General features: G+C 37.7%; 1 protein-coding gene across 4 annotated transcripts in view; it reads left to right on the top strand.

Annotated features, from left to right (window-relative positions):
• The first annotated feature begins 222 nt into the window (after nt 1-222).
• Nucleotides 223-26,098, top strand: part of LOC145995973 (E3 ubiquitin-protein ligase RNF123-like) — a 73,354-nt gene continuing 47,478 nt past the window's right edge. For 2 of the 4 annotated variants that reach the window (XM_083132092.1, XM_083132073.1), the window contains exons 1-5: nt 225-689; nt 2,971-3,073; nt 15,611-15,837; nt 18,098-18,193; nt 18,390-18,534. In XM_083132092.1, the coding sequence (XP_082988218.1) occupies nt 2,973-3,073; nt 15,611-15,837; nt 18,098-18,193; nt 18,390-18,534 (569 nt within the window). In that variant the 5' untranslated portion in view covers nt 225-689; nt 2,971-2,972. Of the gene's footprint in view, nt 690-2,970; nt 3,074-15,610; nt 15,838-18,097; nt 18,194-18,389; nt 18,535-26,098 lie in introns of all 4 variants that reach the window. The other 2 variants (XM_083132100.1, XM_083132082.1) reach the window with 2 other exon arrangements.

Genomic DNA, 26,098 nt, shown 5'->3' with positions numbered 1-26,098 from the left:
ATCAGCCTGCTCTCTTCGTACGCCGGTGTCGAATGTTGAGGAAATTTGGGGGTGTTGGGGCGGGGTTGCATGGATACGTGACGTAAAGGAAATTACTATGAAATTTCCTTGTAAAGTCTAAGGTGAGGTAGTTATTAATAACAATAAACGGTTTTATTAAGCAATTTGACGATATAATAAATTTCAGTGGGTGATGTGCTACATAGGCGTAAGCAACGCAATGTCGTTTTCCTACATCAGCTGATGACAAACAAATCACGAACGATTTTGCGCACTGCGATCAATGGTGGAATGTGTTATTTGGTGTTATCTGTGCTAGAATCATATTTTTGTTATTTGTAGCTTCCAATGTGGTTTCCAAAAGCAAATTGAACAAATAACGTCGTATAGGATCTGGATAAATCCCAGATGTTTTCATATTTTAGTAAACACTTTTTGAAGCATTGTTTGTAAGGATGATTTACTTCCGGAGCTAGCAAAAATTTACATCAAGGAGAAAATATTTTCTTCTTAGCCATACCATGACCTAGATATTGCCATAATTTGTTCGTGAATGTTGTTTTGGAATAAGTGGCGATCATATGCAATAACGAGTTTGTGTTCAGTGTTTCTGTCACCATAAATTATTAAATATTAGCGTCGTCAGTCTGATTCAAAACCTGAAACTTTAATCCATTAAATTGACAAAGGTTAGTAAGACTATATAAACTATTATACATGATAATTGAATATATTGTTAGATTTAAATTTGTGTGTGTATAAGGTATAATTGGCGGTATGAAGTGTATGCTCAGTTTGGCCGTTTTTATTACAGTAAAAAAATAATTGAAATTTAATTTAGTCATTCAGCATTTCTGTCAGAATTAGCGAAAAATGAACAGTGAGAGAAAGTACTAACATATACGTCAGTGGTGAAAGAAAAGCAATGCTAAAATAATAAAAATACCAAAGAGGAAATGAGAACAATATGTACCTTTGTTTCAAAAAACAGCAAAGCAGATACATAGATCTGTGATATTGATTTTGGAAAAGTGTCATGTACAAAGAGATAAAGGATTTCATAATAGTTACCACAGCTTGTAAATATTTTCGGTAAAAATCTGATATTCCCCGGACACCTATAACTTCTTCGTTTTGTCAATTTTTGACATTTGTACTTACCTATCTGCTTCACAGAACATTCTTTAAGGTGTATTCACGTTTTCTGTTCCAGAATCGGTGGGAAACTTAAAGAAGCAAATTATTTTCGTTTGAAATTTTTGAGTCCAAATTTCCCACCGATTTCGGGCTCCGCCCCTGGGGTAATTGATCTACCGCCCCCAACTGCTAACGTGGCCCCGCCTCCGCTCTATAGACTCCCTGTTAAAGGCATGTTAGAAATTGGCCGGAGTCACCTGCCCCCAAACTTTTAAATTTGAAGAAATCCATTACATCACACAAAACACCTTCCAGATGTTAGACAATGCTACAGGAACTTATTACCGTAAGTAGTTTCTTCTGTAAAAATGAAGAAATCTGTCCGGGGAATATCAGATTAGTACCATATTTTCAATGAGAAATCTTATTCCTTGTCATTTTTGTTGGATCTTAAAGAAAATGCTAATTTCAAAGGTACTTAGGCTTAATTGAAGATGACGGGAGTGTTCCCCGATTTGTTTGAAATTTTGTATACTTTCTACATGAGGCCTCCTGAACACGAATGTAACTTTACAATTTCCCGGTCACGTCTGTAACTTGAAAATTTCACGTAACATTAGGTTAGGCAAACATACTTCAAATAACACTAAGCTTACCTTCAAAGTCTGTAGTGTTTACAATCTAGGGAAACAGTATGGTATAGGGAAAACACATTTCACTCGTTCATTGAGTCATTTTTTACATTCGTACTTACCTATTATGCATTGCAAAACATTGTTTAAGGTGAGATTTCGCTCTTTGCATGAAAATAGCTGCAATTTTACACATATCGAGTAATTATTGTTCGTTCCTCTTGACTAACATTGTCGATGATCAGTGAGTTTGAAGTGTTGCAACCATCTTCACCGAAAAATACCTACTTTCGTGTTACTCATTTTGTATTTTTTTCCGGGTTCGAAAACCCCACGAACCATGCACATGTAGCCCCACAAACCAATCATAAATACAGAAACCATGCACGCATAGCCCCACACACCATTCATGGATAGCCCCACAAACCATTCATAAATAGCCCCACGAACCATGCATGCAAGGTTAGGTTAGGCAAACATAGTTAAAATTGACATGTTCTGGCAAAACAATGGCGAGTTTGGAAACACTGACCGGGGGTTACGTCATAGAATGCACGGAACATTTGGTTCACGTAGTCGAAAGTAATGGAGGCAAGAGCGTTTGTCCTTAGGAGAAACATTAATGTCGAAAAATACATGATTTACCGGCCGAATAAGTTGAACGAAGGGAGAAAACACTTCCACGAGCTTTCAAAAGTCTACAGAAACTCAGTTCCGTAAGTAGTTTCTCCTGTAAATTTGAAGAAATGTGTTTTCCCTGTACCATACTGTTACCCAATGTAGTGCAACTCAGTGGCTACATTCCACAAAACATGGCTTCCTCATTTCTTTCTGGAGAAATATCACCATTATGAAAAGCAATATATTACACCTTACACACGTAATATCCAAATTTCAAACAGTGACCGGGACATCAGAACCTCTGATACTTCATCCGGAAATCTTATTTGGTTAGTACTTTCTCTAGTAAATAAATCGGAGAACACTCTCGTCACCTTCAATTGCTCCGGTGCTTACATGGTTACATATTATGAATAAATAGATAGAGATGTTGGTAGACTGCTAAGAATTTAGATAATACAAACCATTCTCTCAAGCTTAATTTAGTGCAGACTGTGTTTTTTCTTTTCTTTTTCCTTCTTTTAGTTGTTAATTTTATCTTTCATTGCATTCCATTGTTTATAATTGTACATATTTTTAGCCATGAATGCGAGTGAGGTTGTTAATGCAATCTTTGGAAAAGAGTTCTTGGTGTCAGCAGAAAAAGACCTAACTGGGATTCCATCAAGTGCCTCTGATGTCAAGTAAGTGTTACACCAGTTGATGTGTATTTTCACACCATTGCTATGTCTTAATCTTAACCAAAATTACTTTTAGTAATGATGATTTAATTTAAGCATAGCTTCACTTGAATTTGCTAGCATTTCTTCTATGAATATGTGTGTGAATTTCTATGTAATGGACATTGGAGAGTCTTAAGAACTCAAGTTTCTGTGTTTAAATCTTAGCTTTGTTATGGATGTTCCTTTGCAAATGTCCTGATTTTATCTGATCATCGTTTATACTTATTGTGATTAATCTAAAGACACAGTGTAAAATAAGATAAATGCACATAGAGTGTTAGTAGAATTGCACAGTTAAAATATTTTTTATTAACAAATGTTACATTTGCAAAGTTAAGCTTGGTTGGCCCACGTTGCCTAGCACACGACACACCAGCTCGGTCCCCTCGAAAGACCAAAACCGGGCATCGCTGCCTACCAATTATCTTTCTGTTATAATATATGCCACAACTAATTCTCAGTTCCTGCGGGGCATGAGAGCCCGCATCCCAAAGTTCGGGTAAGGGTCTGCTTTTGAATAATAATAAAAATAAAAAATTGTTTACTTAACCAAGAACCTTAACTCTAAAGTAGGTAACCTTCCTTACGCTTAAACTTCCATCGTGATCGCACCTGCATCCCACTGACCAGTGAGGATATGCATGCGCGAGTCGCGAGCGAAATCAGCATAATCTAAACTGACTTCTTATGGGTTGATAAAGCCTCCACCTCACTGACCAGTGACTGCGGGTCACCTCATCAAACCAAAAGGAGGCCAGTTAATTTGTACTTATAAAACAAATTTACTATAAGGAAATACCCATTAACGATTACAAATTTATTTACATCTCAAATTTCCAATAAACATTCCGAGAATTAACATGAGAGAAGGTTCTCCGTCTAAACCTTAATCAACTTATTCACGAATTCAAACATAGTTAAGTGAAAAGAAAAATATACAAACTTCTGATCAAAAGGAAAACTACAACAATGCCAAGATAAAATTTAGATCATAACGACTTTCATAACATAGACTGAAACTTGCTATAGAGTAAACATAAAACCCAGAGAGCACTTTCTTATATAACTTGTCCATATCCCATCATAGAATTAACACAGCTGTAGCTTGATTTCAATAAACAGGTGACAAATTATTAACTAAAGGTCGACAAAATTACTATTAACCAAAACCAAAGAAAAATTTGCATAACATCTTTCCGTAAATTTCTATTTGTGCTTCTGTCATATTTTCACATCTGCATTATGTTCTCTAGAACTCATGAGGTAAACTACCATCTTCAGGGTCAACCTCCAAAAACATTCATAACAAAATATAAGGGGAGCCTTTCTCTACCCAATATCAATGCCATATCTCGGCCACAAATTACAAATGTCCACGTGGAATTCCTTAACATAATAGGGGACTCTATGTCTACCCTTTTTGGCTACTCACATAGCAAAAGCAAAACAATAGACTTTTACATAAAATTAATTTCTAAAAAACATATACTCGACCGGTCACCTATTATAGTTGTTTCAAAATTACATCTAATATAAACCTAAATAAGAGAAACCATTAAACTTTCCTTAGCGTTCCGGATACTCAGACTTTAAAACGGACATGAAAACTATAGGCCTATAAGCTGTGAGATTTAAAAAGGCACCCTCTGACCAGAGGTATGCTCTCGGATTAAAGTAACAAGAAATAAACTTTTAATTAATTGAACCTCCTGACCAGGAGAATTCAGAATGATTTAGAATAAAAATTAACTTGACGAGAAGAATGTATATCTTTGATGAGCCTAATTTATTTAACTTGAATTTACATCGGAGCCACACTGACCAGTGACAACTCCGACAGAATTTATGAATCAAAATTTTAAATTATTAAGATTAAATATTTATATATGAATTAATTATTTATAAGCCTGCCAAAATCCCCTTTAAGGATCATGCTGACCAGCACAAATCCTGAAAGGTTGCTTATGGAAAACCTCGGACATTGTGGAAGGGAGAGCTGACCAGCCACTCCCCACACAATGCCCGAATTCTCCCAGCCCTGGACCTCGACAAGCGATTTAATCTCCTAAAGATTCCGGAATATACTGATCAACTGATTATTTTGCCAGCAAGACGGCTGGTATTTATACTCGCGGGATTGCGCAATTCTATTCCCAGAACAAAAGATTTAGACACTTGGAAAGTTATTTTTAGCCTAAACAATTACCCCGTTGAAAAGCATATCCAGAAACACAATGCAGCAAAACTTACAAAACTGCGCAGCGCCGAATGAAAAAGAACCCATTGTTGTTAAGAAAGAAAAAGAATGCAAGCTTCAACTTGCTTTGCGTTCTTTTTCGCTTGACAGAAACTGCGTTACAAATTTTAACAAGGATAAAATATACTTTCAAAAAGATTAGACTGCAAAAGAATTTATACGAGGGCTATCGAAAAGTAATTTGAATAATAAAGAAATTTACCAAAATTTATCAATCGTTACACATTTTATGCATATCAATATTGGCCATTACTCTTGTGACCGTCAGAAATGATTTTGTGCCTTATGTCATAAAATTTACCACTCAAAACCTTAGGATGTGAATAAATTCTGTATATTCCTATTTTTACCATAAGATTGAAACTTTTATGTTGAAAGACAATTTAGTAAAAAGTAGCTATTAATCTTTTCGGAAAGAGAAAGGTAAAATTTTAGTATCCGCAAAACGTATTTCTTCAATTTTGCAGGAAAAAGTTCTTACCAAACTGACTTTCCGTACACTTTTGAAAGGTTGTGGAAGTGTTTTTTCCCATCGTTTAATTTATTTCGCCGGTAATCATGTATTTTTGAAGATTAATGTCTCTCCAATGCACGAAAGCTGTTGCCTCTATGTCCTTCTACTATGTGAACCAAATGTTGCGTGCATTCGATGATGTAACCCCTGGTCAGTGTTTCCAACCACACCGTTGTTTTGCAAGAACATGACAATTTTAACTATGTTTGCCTAACGTAACCTTGCCGTGCATGGTTCATGGGGTTATTTATGAATGGTTTGTATGGGGCTACGTGCATTGTTTGTGGGGTTTTCGAACCCTGAAAAAAAAATACAAAATCAGTAACACGAAAGTAGGTATTTTTCGGTGAAGAAGGCTGGAAACACTGCACACCACTGATCATAGACAAGGCTAGTCAAGATTTGCCCGCCATATTGTGTGTAACGGAACCGAGAAACCAACAAACAATAATTACTCGATATGTGGAAAATTGATACTATTGTTGTGAAAAAAAACGAAATCTCACCTTCAACAATCCTTAGCAATGCAGAATATGTAAGTACCAATGTGAAAAACAAGAAAATAAAGGAATTTCAGACGTTTGGCGGATACTAAGATTTTGGTATAACTTAAAATGACCTGACCTCTCTCCGATTTTCTTGATATTTGACATACTTACTAATTGAGGTCTGCTAATGACGAATCTGAAGTTAAAATTTGTCGGAAACGTCTAGAAATTGCAAAATAATTGCAAACCATTGACGCTAGCCCCATGAACCATTGGCACTAGCCCCACTAACTAACCATTGACATGTGGTTAGGTTAGGTTAGGCAAACATAAGGACTCGTGGAGTCCTTAGTTCGGCCTCATATAGACTACTATGACTTGACATACATTGACCTCAACGGTGAACTAGCAAGACGTCTACAGAGAATACAAAATGCATGTGTGCGCTACATTTATAATATCAAATTTTTTGACCACCTGACCCCGGCTTTCAAGGACCTAGGCTGGTTCGACCTTTCCACTCGCCGCCGCTTTCACGCTCTTACAGCGCTCTACAAAATAGTAAACTCACGAGAGCCGTCCTACCTAGTTTCTCGATTTCAACCCCTAAGTTCAGCACACACCTTTGCCACCCGTTCGAGAGACAACTCTCTGCTGGCCATTCCCTCCCACAAGACAACGTTTTATGGAAATTCCTTAACGGTCACTGCTACCAGAGCGTGGAACGACCTCCCCAACGACATAAGAAACTCTTCTTCTCTTCTCCAATTCAAATCAAAATTAACATATCATCTTCTGGAGTCAACTTACCAGAACTGAAAACAGGGAAATAAAATAAAATTAAACCTTCGTGTAAACTGGTAGGACCAACACCCACCGACTTTTTCTGTAATTTGACTATGTTTGTTGCGTGTGTGTTTATGTTTTACGTGTATTTTTTTTACTTAGTGTGTATGTATTTTTGTCTTTATTTTTTATGTTTTTTGTGTCTTTCTCTTTTATTTTTTCTTGTGTTTTTCTTTTTTTTGGTATCTCAGTGTTCTTAGTTTTTTATAGATTTCATTTCTTGGTATCTTAAATATTTAGTTTTTTATATATTTATCATACAGTTAGCTATAAAAATCAATTTATAAAATGTAATGTAGAGATGGTTAAGTGGAAGAAAAGGCTTGTGCCTTAACTTCGCCATCCAAAACAAGGAATAAATAAATAAATTAAAATTTGGTGTCGTGGTAGTATCAGGATCTAGAAATTGCAAAATAATTGTGAACCATTGACGCTAGCCCCACGAACCATTGGGGCTAGCCCCACAAACCATTGACGTGTGGTTAGGTTAGTTTCGGTTAGGTTAGGCAAACAGTTAAAATTTGGTGTCGTGGTAGTATCAGGAATATATATATTTCCTTGTGAAACAAAAAAAAATTAAAAAATCGACGGTTTCCATTCCGAAAACTAACGTCTTATTTTGCAATTTCTAAACGTTTCCGACAACTTTTAACTTCAGATTCGTGATTAGGAGGCAGGGGCGGCGCCAGAAATTTTCGACCGGGTGGGCAGAAGCTGTAAATTGATAGATTAGGGTGGGCAGGTATAAATGTAAGGCCCATATATATATATATATATATATATATATATATATATATATATATATATATATATATATATATATATATATATATATATATATATATATATATATATGTATGTATCATATATATGTATCATATACATACATACATACATGTAAAACACATATATGTGCGATACTCACGCATATGTATCCCATTATCTCTTCTCTCTTACACTATCGATTTCTCTTCACTTCTTTCCATTTCCTTTTCATCTTTTCTGTTTTACTCCCTAATGCCTTCTTATATCTTTCTTTCTCAGCTTGTTACCTCTTTCTCCCTTTCACTTTCTCTCGCCCCATTCTTCAAAAGTTTCTCTTAACTGCCATACACACACGCATCACATGTATGTGTGTGTGTGTGTTTGTTTGGTATCTTTCCTCTTCCTTTTCTAATCTATTCTCGCATCTTGCTCCACTTCTTTGTCTCCGATAGACACAATTATTTCAAGGTAAGGGTTTGTGTGTGCGCAGCCATACATTCTAATCACATTATTTCCTTCATGTCAATGTAGTGAAATAAATGTGAATTGGTTGTATCACATTTTGTCCTTCAAGTGCAAAATTACAAGGCACGTATCTACTCCACTTTATATATTAGGCGACAGTGATATAAATTTTGATGGTAGACAATGGTGAAGGATTAAATTACTTTTTCGTAATTTAAATGCATGTTCCTGATCATATTATTTTCATCACAAGAGTTTTTGACTGAAACTGATTACTTTTCTTGGCTTAAAAGGTTATTACAACTGACAAATGTATCTGAATGTTTGCAGTAACGGCTATCGGGTGCCAAAACGTGGGACCAAGGACAATTTACTTTTTTGATATAAAAGTCTTAGCATTAAGAGGCCATAGTGCGGGTGCAACAAGTGGCAAAATGTGGTGGGGGGAACTCCCCCTCGCTCCTCCTAATCGCTGCCACTGGATATTTGGATTAAAATTAATGTCGTATTGGGAACGTAAACACACACACACATGGAAGAACCAATTCTTTGTTCATTCTGCATAAAGTATCCCCAGACTTATGAAAGGCTATTTTGACAAAATATCGCCCAAAAGTAATAATCAAGTAACATTGAAAAATCTGTTAACTACGTTGTTATTAGTTTCCTGAAGTAAGTCTTCGTTACTCATGCTGGAGAAGTGATACACGTATGGCTAGATAAATACATGCACTGAGGCAACAAATAGTTTACATTTTGTAAGACACAAAATCATCGAAATTGATCACTGTACCCGGTAATTCATCCGTTTTTCACAGACGACTTGGGTTGTATAGCGTGACCTTTTCGAAAGCGCTCAAATGTCAACCTCTATCCTGCGCAGTATACCCTGGAAACTTTAATCTTGCAGGTGAACGAGTCTCTGGCGCTTGGAACCACAGTCAAAATAATAATTTGTTGGGGGTTGTATTTTCAATGACTGCATGTATTTGTTTTCCCCCATTCGTCACTTTTATCTAATCACCATTGAACCTCATTAGCCAAAATTAGAAGAAAAGTGACTTCACATAGAACAAATCAGTCGAATCAGCAACAAGTTACTCTTCCAAAAGTGGAGTTGCATTAGTTCATACCACTTCGAAACTTGAGGTAGTAGTTTCAATTTCACAGTGTTTCATTGTTGGATCAAGGCAGCTAACTCCGTGAACAATAACGTTGTTTTCCGAAAGTCTCAAACATTTGTCTCTGGAAATATACACTCTTAAGTGAACGCATCTTTTATGGTGATAACATAACACGTTCACTGTGAGTTTTCTGTATATTTTTTTTTCCTCCAATGGCATAACGTTGTCGCCTTATAATGAAGAGGTTCTGGTTTCTACTGTCCACTCCTCTGGTGGAAGCACAATGCACACTGCAGGTTTAGTCCCAATTAGCCTATCTGAGCATAAAATTAGACTTAAAAACAAATAGACAAAATGTTCTTATGAATAGCTACTTCGTGACATACCTTCTCTTCTTTACTTCATCTGCATCTACAGATTCTGTTGACCTTTTCGGCTAAACCTCTGATGCTTCTAAAGTTTAAACCATTCTCATCGTGATTAATTCCCTGATGCCCTCAAAACAAAGCTTTCCTTCCAACCCCTTCTTCTTTTACGAGTAATTCTACGTAAGTTAATCACAAGAAAAATCGCATGATTATGTAACTGATAGGCAAAATTTATGTGTGGAACTAGGATTTCTAAATAGAATTAGCCACCCATTATCAATTCAATAATTACGTTGCTTTTTCCAAACCCAGATAACTGTTACATCAAAATTAATACGAGGGTTGGGGAGTAAGTCATGGCAACCCAGTAATAACTCGACAATCGAAGGATGTATTAAAAATTTGTTATATACAACTGAAAGAGTATCCATTATGGATTTTTTGTTGGTAGGAATCATGAAAGAAAACCCAAGCAACCCTGTGACATACACATGTATTAATGTACAAGTTACAAAAACCTGTCTGACCCTGTGACATACACATGTGCACATGTTACAAAAACTTGTCTGATTATGACAAACCTTCTGGAATTTCAATGTAGACCTAATTAAAAAGTCGAAATAATTTATTGTGTTGCTGGAGGAAGCAACGCTGAGGTTTTTATTTGTTTATTTAGAAATTATTTTAATCATACACAGGCAGAGATTTATATATGTGAACACCTGGAGCTTACAACATTAAGACTTCACCCCAATCCCCTCCACACTTTCAGTTATAACTTTTCGCCAAACTACATGAGGGGGTTAGTTATATGTATTTCTACATTTTTTCTTCACATCCGAAGTAACTAATTTTTTCTTTATGTGGTACTATTCAAAGCAGTGAAGGACCGGAGCTGCAGCCCTCAAACTCACCCTAAATGCTGATCTCATCTTGACCATACCCTGCATAATTTTGCGCCTCCTAAGCCCACCAGCTGCTTCTAATCATAGAAGTATTCAATTTCAATTGGTCACAGTTTTCTTGTTTCAAGATCTCTAGTAATTCCTTTTGCTTTCTAATGACAAAGTTAAATCAGCTCTTTATGGGATGATGATATGTGAACATTTCTAGCATAAATAATATTCATTAGTAAAATATACATGTAATGAACACTAATTTATTGCAACATTCACATATCCGTAAGTATATGTACTTAGTGAATTTGATTGGGTGGGCAATCGGGTGGGCACAGGTATTTTTGGGTGGGCGCTTGCCCACCCGTGCCCACCCCTGTCGCCGTCCCTGTTAGGAGGCCTCAATTAGGGAGTATGCCAAATATGAAGAAAATCGGACAGGGGTCTGGTCATCTTAAGTCATTCCAAAATTTTAATAAGAGAAACACACTTATGACCAGAAAATCTCTCTTAACTTGAAGATAAATTTTAAACTCCTGTGAATTTTATAGTGTTATTATATTGATGTCCTCATACAAGCAACACTAGTTATTTTTGTACAGAAGGATAACATTTCAAGTCAATAAGCCAAAATCAAAGATTTTAGCAGCTTTGAAATTTATAACTGCATTGCCCTTGTGACATTTTGTCCAATTCTTTTATAATAAGTGTTAAGCTGATATATTTTGAAAACAAAGGAACACACAGTGGAACCTGGATTTTGCTTTTCAGGGGACCAAGTTTACATACAAAAACATATAATGCAGGAAAATTTAAATTCGTGAAAATTTTACAATGCTTTGCTCTCTTGGGACTACAAGGATTGAATGTGTAATGCAAGAAAATGTAAAATCTGGGATCTTAATATTGGACTTCTACTGTATTGTGAGAAGGACAAACCAAAGAATACACACAATGCCTCCATCTAGTTTGCTTCACCTTTTGACTCTTTTTGCACTAACGTGTTTAGTTTACCAAGTGCAACAACAGCTTTATAATACACATAAACATAACATAATAACTTTCCTTCTTCCACTGCTTAGTTACTTCACCAAGTCGTCTACATTGTTTTGGTGCCACAGTCGTCTACACTGTTCGCACTATGTTCTGGAATGGTGTAAAGTGTGGTGTATGGTCACATGGTACATGCTAACCAATTGAATGAATGCCTAAAGCAGCAGACAGGCATTCGTTGAATCTTCTGATCTTGAACACCACCTTTCTTCCGTGCAGTGTCTACTTGGTTGAACACAATTTTCTTGCACCAGCGTGACACGGGATGTACCTGCACTACACCTGGTGCCAAAAACTGCAGCGAGCTAGACTGGTCTAATGTGTATGTATGGCCAACACCAACAGTGTTGCCACCTCAGAAAGAGTTCCATTTTTCTCACAATTCTCATAGGAATAGTTTTATTTCAGCATTTCAAATCTTTATTTGAAGCAAAACTAAATGTCACCAGAAACTGAAATCGATGCTGCACACTTTAGAATGCATGCAAGTCTAAACATTGACACCAATTTTAGAATATTACCAGTGTTGTCACCAAATACTATATATCATGCAAGAGAAGCAAGGTAGAGATTGCAGATTTCATGCAAGAGTAGATTTTACGTAATTCATAATATATTGTAGATTTGTGCATATTACTCACTATTAAAGGAAATATATAATATATTGCATTACTTTTTTACTACTCTCAACAACATATAAAATATTATTTAACATTCTTTTAGCAAGACTAACCCCATATGCTAATGAAATTATAGGTGATTATCAATGTGGAGATATAAACGTAACAGATCAAATTTTTCACATTAGACAGACACTTGAGAAAAAGTGGGAATGTAATCAAAATGTCCATCAGCTATTCATTGATTTCAAAAATACATATGATTCAGTCAAAAGTTAAATTATAGAATATTAGTCGACTTTGGAATACCTAAGAAGCTTGTTAATATGATAAAAGCAGTGGCGGCGATTAGGGGGGCAACCCCCCCACTTTTTGCTGCTTTTTCCCCCTCCTTATGCTAAACCTTATATACAAATGGAAATATACTGTATTTGCCCCCCCCCCCCAAGTTTTGGCACCTTGCCCCCACTCCCCTAGTTTGGGAACCCAATTGTCGCCACTGGATAAAAGTATGCACCAGTGAAACAGAAAGTAAAATTTGTGTGGGTATTAATATGTCTGACAAATTTACAATTCATGATGGGTTAAAACAAGGAGATGCATTATCACCATTGCTCTTTAATTTTGCTTTAGAATATGCTGGTAGGAAGGTAAAAGAAACTAATGAAGGACTAAAATTAAACTGTGTGACTCAGCTGTTAGCATATGTAGATGATGTAGATACAATTAAGAATAATTCTAAAATATTTTTCAAAGCAGCTAAAGAGATAGGTTTTGGAGTTACCAAAGAGAAAACTAAATATATGCTTATAGGCCGAAACCAAGTGTTAGGTAATAATCAAAATCTAATTATTGATAACAACTTGTTTGAACCAGTTTCCAAATTCAAGTACTTAGGATTAATACTAACAAATGAAAATGATATTAAAGAGGAAATAAAAAGCAGGCTTAATTTAGGAAATGCATGTTACTTTTCTCTTCATAAACTTTTGTCTTATCCTTTAATATCTAAGAAACTAAAAGTTAAAATATACAAAACATTAATTTTGCCAGTAGTATTATATGGATGTGAAACTTTGTCCGTTACATTGAAAGAGGAACATAAGTTGAGTGTGTTTGAAAATAAAATCCTTAGGAAAATATTTGGGCCTAAAAGAGATGAAGAGACAGGGTGAGTGGAGAAGGTTACATAATATAGAACTACTTAATTTTTATTCATGTCCAGATATTATTAGAATGATTAAGTCAAGAAGACTTAGGTGTGCATGCTATGTGGCACAAATGGGAGAAGAAAGAAGAGGTTACAGAATTCTTGTTGGGGAAACCTGATTGTAAGAGACCTGTAGGAATCCCAAGACGAAGATGGAGGGACAACGTTGAGATGGACGTAAATGAAATCGTTAGGATGGAAAATAGTGGATAGATCTTGCTCAGGATAGGGACAGATGGAAGGCCTGTGTTGCTGAAGCCATGAACCTTCGGTTTTAAGAAGGCTAGAGAGTTAGTTAGTTACTTTTTTATGTAACACAATGTAGATATAGTAGTGTCCCGCACCATGGTCTAAAGCATCATGCTTTGGGATCCCACTACGGGATACATGCAGATTCGAGTCTGGTGGAAAGTGTGACAATTTTTCTCGTGAGATTTCAGTCTGTGTATGGGACTGGTGGCCAGGAAATTTGGGAGCTACAAACGAATAGCGTAATCCAGTCATGGAAACCTACATCATCAATTGGTGGTTTGTTGTGTTGACCACACACCACCCCATAAGTGGTTGAATCATCGTACACCTCTGCTGAGGCATGTGGGAGTTTGGTTGGCAGTAGATAGGTAGGACCTGCCCCACACAGGCCATTTCGCCACTGGTGATTTACAGAGACACTAGTACCAGAAAGCTTACTTTCCCTTGTTGCCATCTTTGTGTTATTTAATTTGTTCCCTGAATATTTTACGAGTACATACATGAAACACAGTTGACACACACTTGTCTTTTTGTTAAAATCGTCGCCTTGTAATGAAAGGGTCTCAGGTTCAATACCTGGTGGAAGCACATAGTGGTTCTGATCCCATTTTAAACTGTAGGTCTAGTCCCAATTATTCTTGTATGCATAAAATGGACTTAAAACTCAAATTAAACAATCATATCCTGTATTTTTGTGTTTTTCATTTGTATGCATAAAAATAAAGTAGATAAGGGGGAGGGGGAGCAATATTTGGTATTCATATCGTAGCACTTCCCATTTGTGACACCATTTTGTCTCAGTAAGTAGTATCATACTTTGAACATCAAAGTTTTATTGGTGATTCTATATCTGTGTTACTCTTGTGACACTTCTTATTTTTGTATAGCTGTTCCTGGGCAATGAGGTTAAAATGTTCCTAATTACAAGGGGTTGTTAAGGATACCATCTAGGAGATTTGAGATCAACTTGATAAATCCTTTTGTATATATGATAGATAATTATTTTAATGTTTTTTTTTTTACCTTGTGGTCGACTCATGGATGTATTTTTAATGAATTATTTTTAAGCAGATAGGTATAACATTATGCTTTATATAAAGATTTATCTTTTCTGAGTAATATAACATAAATTTTGCCAAGTTTTACTTTAATATCATCCAAGGGCTAATTAAATGCTGAGGTGTACATTTTAAGTGAATACAAGAAATAGAAAATACATCGTTTTGTACTGAAAATATAAACAGTAGGCCACCAAAGTACTAATTCCTTAAAGCTTGTAGTTTTTCTTTTCAGTTATGTATAAACTTTGCTATATTTTCTTTTTGCAACCCCAAATTTCATTCCTTGTGGATATGCCAATATGCATTAAAAAGAAATGGAAGATATGTCAATAAACAAGAAACAGGACTTATTTGAATTATTATTAGCTGTTTGTACAGCAGGTCTCTATTTCAATAACATCAGAGCTGTGTGTGTTATGTTAATCTAGTTCACACTTTTTTTATGAAAAATGGCTTATGCTTCCAAACATTTGACCTTTGTTCTTTTTTGTGTGTATTTGTTTTTGACAATTAGAAATTTTATGGAAAAATTCAAATGGTGACTCCCAAGGTTAATAACAACTGTGCTGTCAATTTTAGGCAACCATCACCTTTTGAATTTTTGCCAAAGCAAGTAGAGGAATTTTTGAACTGCTCCACCAAGGCACGGGCTACAACTGATTCAAGGGAAGGTCGTCTTGGTCCACCTGCTGTAAAATTTGATGTAGCGACACATGTGGGTTCATTCATTGTTGGATCAGATAGGCTTAGCCTCAACTCCCAGAGTAATTTCAGTTCCATTAGAGCGAATGTGTGCATTTACAAAGGTAAGAAGCTGCTAATTTGCTAGTGAATAGTAATAATGTCACACCAAAGTGAAAATTGATGTACAACATGTCGCCTGGCATATGAGTGACATGTCACTTGAAAATGATCCTTTAGAAATAAATGCAACCTTTCACACCAGATGGGCATGACATGCTGCACTTGTCACTTGGGTGTTAACTTGAACCAGGCTGATTTTCTACACCAGGGGTTGTGCCGCCTTGTTTGATTGTTGTGCATGTCCAATGAGTGCTTCTAAACTGGAGGGAAAATTGCATTTTGTAGTAAAATGCTGCACGTTACTTGTCGCTTTGGTGTGAAATCTGTTGCTTTATATCATGTTAACATTTACACTCCTCCTTAAACTGTTATAGTTCCAAAGTTTTTGTATGGATTCTCTTGGTATCATTTGCAACACTTTCATAATCCTATCTGTAACATTAAATATGTCTACAAGTTTTTTTAAAGTATTATGAACAGGGTTCAGAAGTTGATAAAAAAAAACTTCTTTTTTTCCATGACTTTGAAGGTGTAGAACCAGAAACATTGCTCTTTTTTTCATCATTTTTCTGACTGATTTTAATATTTCGAGGTGTGGTACCTGCATTTAGAATGCATATGTTGCTTGCTCCTCATTTCCCCAAATTTTCACAATTAGCTTAAACTGGCAGAAAAGTGAAGAAAAATAAAACAAATGATTATTCCCCCACCATAGATGCAAGAAAGTGCAAGAAATATGTACCATAGATGGTATATAGTTGGCATTCAACAAAATAGCTATATTTGATCTAGCTTGTCACAAGTAACACACCCAGGCTTTTAAATATGGTATATTCATGTATTCTAAACCTATGTAACTATTACAGATTCCAAATATATTGCACTTCAACAACATACTATTCTAAAGCATCTATAAATGTATAATACGCTTACAATTACACCACCCTGCAAAAAATCGGATGATTTCAAATCAATAGGTGATTCTGGAAGTATTTTGAATGCTGATCACGGAATGACATCCATTTTACCCCATCACGTCAGGATTTTTCACAATTTCACAATCAAAATTATCATATTTGCCATTCCATTATGCCTATTACAGAACACAACAAAATAAATTTAAGCAAGCAAAATTTCGGTTGTTTGCAAACCAATAGGTGATTCTGGAAGTATTTTGAATGCTGATGAGGGATATGACATAAAATTCATCCCATCAAGTCAGGACTTTTCCCTAGATCAGGATTTTTCTCCACATTATTAAGTTCAATCAACTCACTACATTATAACATTGAGTTTTGGACATTTTGTGAAGAAAACTTTTATGAGAGATTTCGAAAATGGAATTTATGTAATCAAAGTTTGCAACCTTAATGCCAATGTGTCTTGTTAAGATAGAAGATGGATTAAATGCTTACTACTCTATGTGAATTTATGGTTCAAAATTGGAGGATTTGTATTCTAGAAAACCAATATTTTATCATCATCTAAACAGAGCCATCTATTGAGGAAATCATGGAACTATACATTTTATTGTGAAATAAAGGCACTTAATATATTGCTATTTTCTGAAAAAACTATACGTGATGGGTAAAAATGGATGTCATTTTTGGAATCAGCATACTGAAATTATTCAGGGACAACAGTCATCTGTGAGTCATCCGAAGCCATGCAGGCCTGTGTTATCAGACCAGACCTTAGATTACTCATTGTCATTCAAACTTTGTAAAAACTGATATAAATCAAAATTATAATTACAAATATGTTGTACTCATTTTCATAACAATATTTTATATTCTAATGTATTCTACAATGATACACATATATGTATTCAATACATGTATTTTTTTTATTTCACAAGTCTTTGTTCTTGTATGATGAAAGACCAGTGAAAGATCCCGATTGGTTAATCTGATTGTTTGTGATTATTTAATTGATTACTTGTATTATCGGTCTATGCTAATTGTATGGGTTCTGTATAAATCAATATGTGTATATGTTTATCTGCCTTCTGTTGACCGCAGGAATTAATTAAATAATTAATAAACATAATTTCAAACTGATGATCTGCTACATTGTTGTCATGTTCGCAACATTAAAAATCTAAAGTTAGTTTTCAGTTTTATAATTTGACGTTTCGAATTGTAGAAGTTGAAGAGTATTCGACGTAATTTTCATTAAATAAAATTTCCATTTACCATGATTCTTGAATTGTGTATTGCCTATCTTATTAATACGTTTGTTCTCCTGTTGCATTCCCTGCAGGGAAGTGGCAATATGAGTTGCAGTTGGGTTCAAAAGGAGTGATGCAAGTAGGATGGGCAACAGCTGGTTGCAGATTTTCTCAGGAAATTGGCGTAGGTATGTGACAATTTATTCCTCACAAGCTTCTGATTGATTCAGTTATAAAAATTAAAAGTAAGTAACTTTCATTATCAATATCTTAGGGTTTTGCACAAAGCAATGTGTTCTTATGTCACTTATTATAATCGAGTGGAAACCCCTGTCTGTCCAAATCTTTTGTTTCACTTTATTAAAGTAACATATTTATTCTCAGGTGATACAACTACTTCTTATGCATATGATGGGAATAGAGTGAGAAAGTGGAACTATACAACCCATAAATATGGAGAGTCTTGGCTTAGTGGGGACATAATAGGCTGTACTATTGATCTAGATAAAGGAGTAATTGAATTTTATAGGTAAGTTTTGTTCTGAGTTCTAAATTTGAAACCAATTATTTTTGTGTGAACGTAAGGCACTCATTATAAATGCCCAGAACAAATGTACTACTGTAGTTGTCATCAGGTGATATGTGCACATATTAGTAAATAAATCTTGACATGAATATTCTTTCTTGCTTTCACTTCTTCAAGAATTTAGATACATGAAATATAACCACATTTTACATTATTTTCATTCTCTTTTTATTGTGTGCCTTGTACAGTTAAAAAGACTGTGCTTTACTGTGTTAATATCAAATATAAAATATATCAAATATGCGCAATATCTTCCACATGTATATACATACACACACACATACATATACATAAGGTAGAATCAAAAAGTAAGGTAACAAGTTTTTTTCCACAGAAACCTTTATGTCGTGGTTGCCTAAACTGTGACAGGGTATACATGACACTGCACACTAACATTCCACATAGTCACCATATTTGTCTAAGCACGTGTTCCAGCGGGTGACCAATGCATCAATGCCACGAGTGAAGAAATCAGTGTCAAGGCTGTCCAACCAGGTTTTCACTGCATCCTGTGCCTCTTGCACTGTGTTGAAGCGTCGTCCTCGAAGATGCTTCTTCATTGGTCCGAACAGATGGAAATCGCTGGGTGCAAGATCAGGGCTGTATGCAGGGTGTTCCATAACCTCCCAGTGGAAACTTGTGACATGGTCACGGGTGAGCTGCGCTGTGTGAGGTCGAGCGTTGTCGTGTAACAACAATACACCCTCCCTGAGTGCTCCAGGTCGTTTCCGACGTATGGCCTCTCTCAATCTGTCCAATGTCTGGCAGTAGGTCACAGCATTGACAGTGGTACCACGTGGAAGGAATTCCAGGTGAATCACACCAAGGTGGTCCCAAAAGATCGTGGCCATTGTTTTCCTTGCACATGTTACTGTTTTAAACTTTTTGGATGGGGCCGATGATGGATGTTTCCACATCATGGAGGAACGTTTGGATTCCGTTGTCCACAATGGCACAGGTGTCTCATCACCCGTAATGATGCGATACAGAAATGACGACCCTTCTTGTTGATAACGGATCAGGTGGTTCAGACTCATGCCCATTCGTCTGCCTTTGTCATAATCAGTGAGATTTCTTGGTACCCAATGTGCACACACTTTGCAGTAGCCAAGCGTGTTGTGCACAGAACCATACAAAATGTTCAGTGCATCTGCAATGTGTGACAGTGTGATTTGCCTATCCTCCCTAATCATTCCCTCCACCTGACAAATGTTCTGGTTGGTAGCTGAAGTTGACGGTCTGCCACTTCGCTGATCATCATTAATGTTAGTCCTACCAATTTCAAACTCCTTACACCAACACCACACTTGTTTCCTGATAACACGTTGTTTCCATACACCTCCACAAGTTCCCGATGGATCTCGGCTGGTTTCTTCCCCTTCGCATGCAAAAGCGCCTGACCACACTTCGCACTTCCACATTTGACCATGTTTCCAGTAACCCTGCCATCTTCGAACTGCGATTCTCTGCAACTGTGTCACCGTGCTGCTCTCTAGCGGTCACCAGGGATACTATCCATCAATACCTACAACACACAAAAAAAAACAGTTACTAGCATATCGTTGTATATTTTCAGGGCACTTGTTACCTTACTTTTTGATTCTACCTTGTACATACATACATACATACATATATATATATATATATATATATATATATATATATATATATAAATCAAAGAAGGTAAAAGGAAACACTCACCGGACAGTAGAAAAATTCAAAATTTTCGCTAATTACATAGCATCATCAGTGTGAGGAGAAATAGACGGAATCGGAAGTTGGGGCACTGCAGAGTTGCCAGGTCCCCATCGAAGAAGAAGCGGTGCGTAGAATGAAAAAATCACTGTTTCGTCACCAGGCTCGTCGTAAACTGTGAGTGTGTGGGATGAGCTGGGAGGGCGGGAGGGATGGGCATTACTGGGTGGTCGTGTTCAAGCCAGGTGGAGTGGTTGCACTCATGGCCGATATACCGCGTGAGGCACCTAAAAGTACCACCTGAAATAGCGAAGAAACCAGAAACAGTAGCGATGTGAGGTTTGCGGGAAACAATAATATCAAATGGGGCTCGTAAATCGGAGGTATGGGGTGGGTCGAAAAATATCGACAAATGGGGCATCTGGAGCAAAGTCATATTTGTTTAAATGGAACGATATACAATAACATGCATAATAGAAAAGAGCACACGCAGAGAAACACAACACCGTTGGTTTCATGCATCTACTGCACATAGGAACGAAGATATGGCCATGTGAAAATATGTAAACAAACTAACAAGTGGCCCACTTGACCGTCAGTACCACGGCATGTAAGACTTCTCAGGTGCCTGACAGAACTGTCTTTACGCAGAGCAAGTTTTGATAGCAGGTCCACGAGATCGTGTTAGTTCATAGCAAGCAGTGTAGTGGTAAGAGCGAAGATTATGGTGTTCACAAACAGAGAAAAAGGGGACATGATCCTGATTTATGGGGAATGCTGAAAGAATGCCTCAGAAGCCTACTGTGTGTACGCAGAGAGATATCCGGACAGACGACAGCCATCTCGACGTCTGTTTGGTAAGTTATTTATTAAATTAAGAGACACCGGAAGTGTAACACCACGAGCACATGTGCGGAACAAGCCAACTATGGGTGAGGCAGGTGCAACAAATTTTCTCGCCGCTGTTGCTGTGAATCCGCACATTAGCTCCCGTGAAATTGCCAGGGATGCTGGGATGAGTCAGCGAAGTGTATTGCGCATTCTGCACACACACAAGTTTCACCCATATCATATCTCCCTCCATCAGGAACTTCACGGGAATGATTTTGTGGACCGTGTTCGGTTTTGCACATGGATGTTACAACATGACACACCCGATTTGTCATGTATCCTCTTCACTGACGAGGCAACTTTTACCAATCATGGAAATGTCAACCTAAGGAACATGCACTATTGGTCGGTGACAAATCCACATTGGCTTCACCAAGTGGAACACCAGCGCCCATGGAGTGTGAACGTGTGGTGTGGTATAGTGGGTGAACATCTCATTGGCCCTTTTTTTATACAAGGGACACTGAATGCTGACCGATACATACAGTTTTTACAACATGAACTGCCTGTACTATTGGAGGACATACCACTTCAGACAAGGAGGGAAATGTGGTACCAACATGACGGGTGCCCAGCTCACAGTGCAAGACGCGCTACAGCATGTGTGGAAAATACATTTCCAAATCGTTGGATTGGACGTGAAGGGCCTGTCAAATGGCCGGCTCGGCTCGTTCCCCAAATTTGACACCGTTAGACTTTTTCCTGTGGGGAAAGCTGAAGGACATTGTCTACCGGGATGTGCCAACAACTCCAGAGGATATGCAACACCGTATTATTGCGGCCTGTAGGGACATTCCCTACGAGATGCTACTTTCTGTGCAACGATCTTTGCGTGGGCGCCTCGTTGCCTGTATCGCAGCTGACAGGCCACCACTTTGAACACACACTTTGACAGGTTTTCGCTTCTTACGCAGTGGTTCTTCGATATACTGTCATGGTCATTTTCATTATGCTTTAACACTGTCAAATACATGGTGCTGACGATGTCTACTGTATTTTTTCTTCCTTTAACACGTTCTGTCTTCATCTTGTCCAATGGCTTCCGACATCTCATACTTGTACATGCCGTGGTACTGACGGTCAAGTGGGCCACTTGTTAGTTTGTTTACATATTTTCACATGGCCATATCTTCGTTCCTATGTGCAGTAGATGCATGAGACCAACGGCGTTGTGTTTCTCTGCGTGTGCTCTTTTATATTAATGCATGTTATTGTATATCGTTCCATTTAAAAAAATATGACTTTGCTCCAGATGCCCCATTTGTCGATATTTTTCGACCCACCCCATACCTCCGATTTACGAGCCCCATTTGATATTATTGTTTCCCGCAAACCTCACATCGCTACTGTTTCTGGTTTCTTCGCTATTTCAGGTGGTACTTTTAGGTGCCTCACGCGGTATAGGCCCTCTCCCATCTTTTGCGAACAGAGGTGTTGGCTGGTTGGGGTAGGAGATGGATAATCGCTACCCGGAAGCAGTCGTTTTAACTGATGTTGTGGTGGTTGGTGTGGATGGCGACAGTGAAGTCCAGGTTGTGGGTGGAGGAGCGGTGGTTATTGATGCGGAGGTTGAGGGTGGAGGTTTGCGGAAGCCAACCGCCAGCTGGCTGACCCTTCCACCTACAAACCCACCACAGTTGACCTATCCGCCGAACACCTCAACAAAATCCAGGACTTCATCCACACCCGCGGCCCCCCTGAAGGCCTAACAGCTTGTACCACCGCCATGTTAATACCCGACAATCCCCGCACCCCCACCTTCTATTCATTGCCCAAACCTGGCAACCCTGGTAGACCCATTGTATCCAGCTATAACTCACCCACAGAAAGAATCTCAGCCTTTGTTGACACCCATCTCCAGCCTCTTGTGAAAGCTCTGCCCTCCTACCTCCGTGACACCAACCACTTCCTCCAGAAAATCAGCACCCTTCCACGATTGCCCCAAATACCATCCTTGCCACCATCGATGTCACTTCCTTCTACACCAACATACCTCACTCCCATGGCCTCCGCTCCATAGAATTCTATCTCAATAGCAGACCCAAACTTCACAACCCCAGCACCAACTTCCTGACCCACCTAGCCCACCTTGTCATCACTTGTAACAACTTCACCTTTGAAAACCAAAATTTCGTACAGATCCGAGGTACCGCCATGGGTACCAGAATGGCCCCATCCTATGCAAACCTCTTCATCGGCAAACTTGAGCAAGAGTTTTTGGCTACCCAACCCCTCCAACCCCTCCTCTGGCTCTGTTTCATCGATGACATCTTCATGCTCTGGACACATGGAGAACCATCCTTGTCAGCTTTCCTGGACCAACGTAACCACTTCCGTTCCCTAAAATTCACCTGGATGCACTCCCCCAACCAGATCACCTTCCTAGATGTGGACGTGCACATCGAGGGAGGACACCTGACTACCTCCATCCACATAAAACCCACCAACCACATGCAATACCTACACTTCTCCAGCTCCCACCCGTTCCACACCAAAAAAGCCATTCCATTCTCTCTGGCCCTCAGGGGACAGCACCTGAACACTTCACCCACCTCCCGCCAGAATTATAACCTCCGCCTACACCAAGCCCTGGTTAACCGTGGATATCCCTCCATCCTGGTCACCAAGCAAATATCGCGAGCTGCCTCACATACCACTACCACCAAGAAACCTGCTGCCACCAACCCACCTGCACTCATCACCCAATATCATCCCAACCTCAACAAAATCAGGCACACACTGCACTCTCTTCTCCCAATTCTCCACAGTGATCCTGAAACCAAAACCATATTTCCCAACAAACCCAGAGTGGTTTTCAAATGCCCCCCCAACCTCCAAAACATCCTGGTCCACAACACTCCTTCACCACACATCCAACACCCCCCTGCCCATAAATGCAACCGCCCCAGGTGCAAGACCTGCCCCATCCTCATCACTTCTCACACCCTCCAGGTGCACACGGCCACTGGCAAATTTACCCTCCATCCCAAAGGGACCTGCCATTCCTCAAACCTTATCTACATCCTCACCTGCAACATCTGTGGTGATTTTTACCTGGGGGAAACATCAACGGCCCTCAACCTCCGCATCAATAACCACCGCTCCTCCACCCACAACCTGGACTTCACTGTCGCCATCCACACCAACCACCACAACATCAGTTTCAACGACTGCTTCCGGGTAGCGATTATCCATTTCCTACCCCAACCAGCCAACACCTCTGTTCGCAAAAGATGGGAAAGGGCCTATATATCGGCCATGAGTGCAACCACTCCACCTGGCTTGAACACGGCCACCCAGTAATGCCCATCCCTCCCGCCCTCCCAGCTCATTCCACACACTCACAGTTTACGACGAGCCTGGTGACGAAACAGTGATTTTTTCGTTCTACGCACCGCTTCTTCTTCGATGGGGGCCTGGCAACTCTGCAGTGCCCCAACTTCCGGTTCCGTCTATTTCTCCTCACACTGATGATGCTATGTAATTAGCGAAAATTTTGAATTTTTCTACTGTCCGGTGAGTGTTTCCTTTTACCTTCTTTGATTTTTACTTAGCCCTTTTTGGCCCTCCTTGCTTTTATCCATTATATATATATATATATATATATATATATATATATATATATATATATATATATATATATATATATATATATATATATATATATATATATATATATATATATATATTAAGGCCGATATAAAATTTACCGATACCGATATTCTACCGATCCGATATAAATTTAGAAATGGTCCTTGAAGACCCTGAAATTTTCATTGATCTCCATAATAAATGTGTGTTTCGAGCTGATTGCAATACAAAAGAAGTTGAATATTTAGACATTTACTTTTTCAGAAAGTAGGGCATGGAGATTATCCATAAAAATTAGAACAAAATTGCAGAATTTTGCACTAAATTATAAGATATTTATCGATATATCGGATCGGTAAAATAATCAGTAATTTTACCGATAAACCGATACACTGATATGCCTATATCGGCCAATACCGATAGAGTACCGATTAATTGGTCCCATCCCTAATATATATACACACACAGTATCCTGGATTTTCATAAAGGGCATGCTGTACACAAATTATTTAAAACATATATTATGGAATGGGGGATAGCATTATACGTATTCAATAACTCAATAGTTGACGATTTGCACATTAACATTACTAAATATTGCATAACGTATAAAGTAATGAAATATGAATAATAAAGTTAAAAACTCACCAGGTTTGATGTCTGATGTGGAAGTCTTCATAAAATTATAAATCACTTGATATTTATAAACAGTTTATATTTACATTGGAGATTCACAATTTAGGTTTGTTTGGCTTATGCAAATAACATTATAGTTATAGTTAATATTCAGGAACAAAAGACCAGACTTAATTAAAATAATTTAAATGTAAATTCTGCTCTTCTGTTTTGCGTGGTAAATTCCCTTATAACATCTTCGTAAAAATAAGGGCAATGCTTTAATTTTCAGAAGCAGCTCTTTTTCAATGGATAATATACCAAGCGCACTTAATCTTTCTTGTGATTGGGTTGCTCTAATATAATTGTTAATTCTTCTTAATGTTGAAAAAGATCGTTACACTGATGCAGTTGAAGCTGGTATTGACAAAATGAGTGTAACCAACATGTAAGTTTCATTCATAATGTTATGAATATTGTTCGTGTTCATATATGGTACTAGTGCATGTACAGGTTTATTTTCAAACTCGGGGGAAGAATAGAGAGCAATCAACTCATTCTTTAGCTTTACAAAGTCAAATAATAATAATAATCCTGTATCACACCCTCTGTTTCATTTTCCGTCATTTTTTAAAAATATTTCGGGGAAAATACTGCACTAAGCCATGTGGAATTTTGAAAGAGGCCCAGAAATAAAAATATACCAAACTTTAAA

The sequence above is a fragment of the Lepisma saccharinum genome, chromosome 1 (genome assembly GCF_977018435.1).
Source record: "Lepisma saccharinum chromosome 1, izLepSacc3.1, whole genome shotgun sequence".
In the NCBI taxonomy this organism is placed as follows: domain Eukaryota; kingdom Metazoa; phylum Arthropoda; class Insecta; order Zygentoma; family Lepismatidae; genus Lepisma; species Lepisma saccharinum.
The sequence above is the reverse complement of the archived record's forward strand: the minus strand, read 5'-3'. Positions and strand labels throughout refer to the sequence as shown.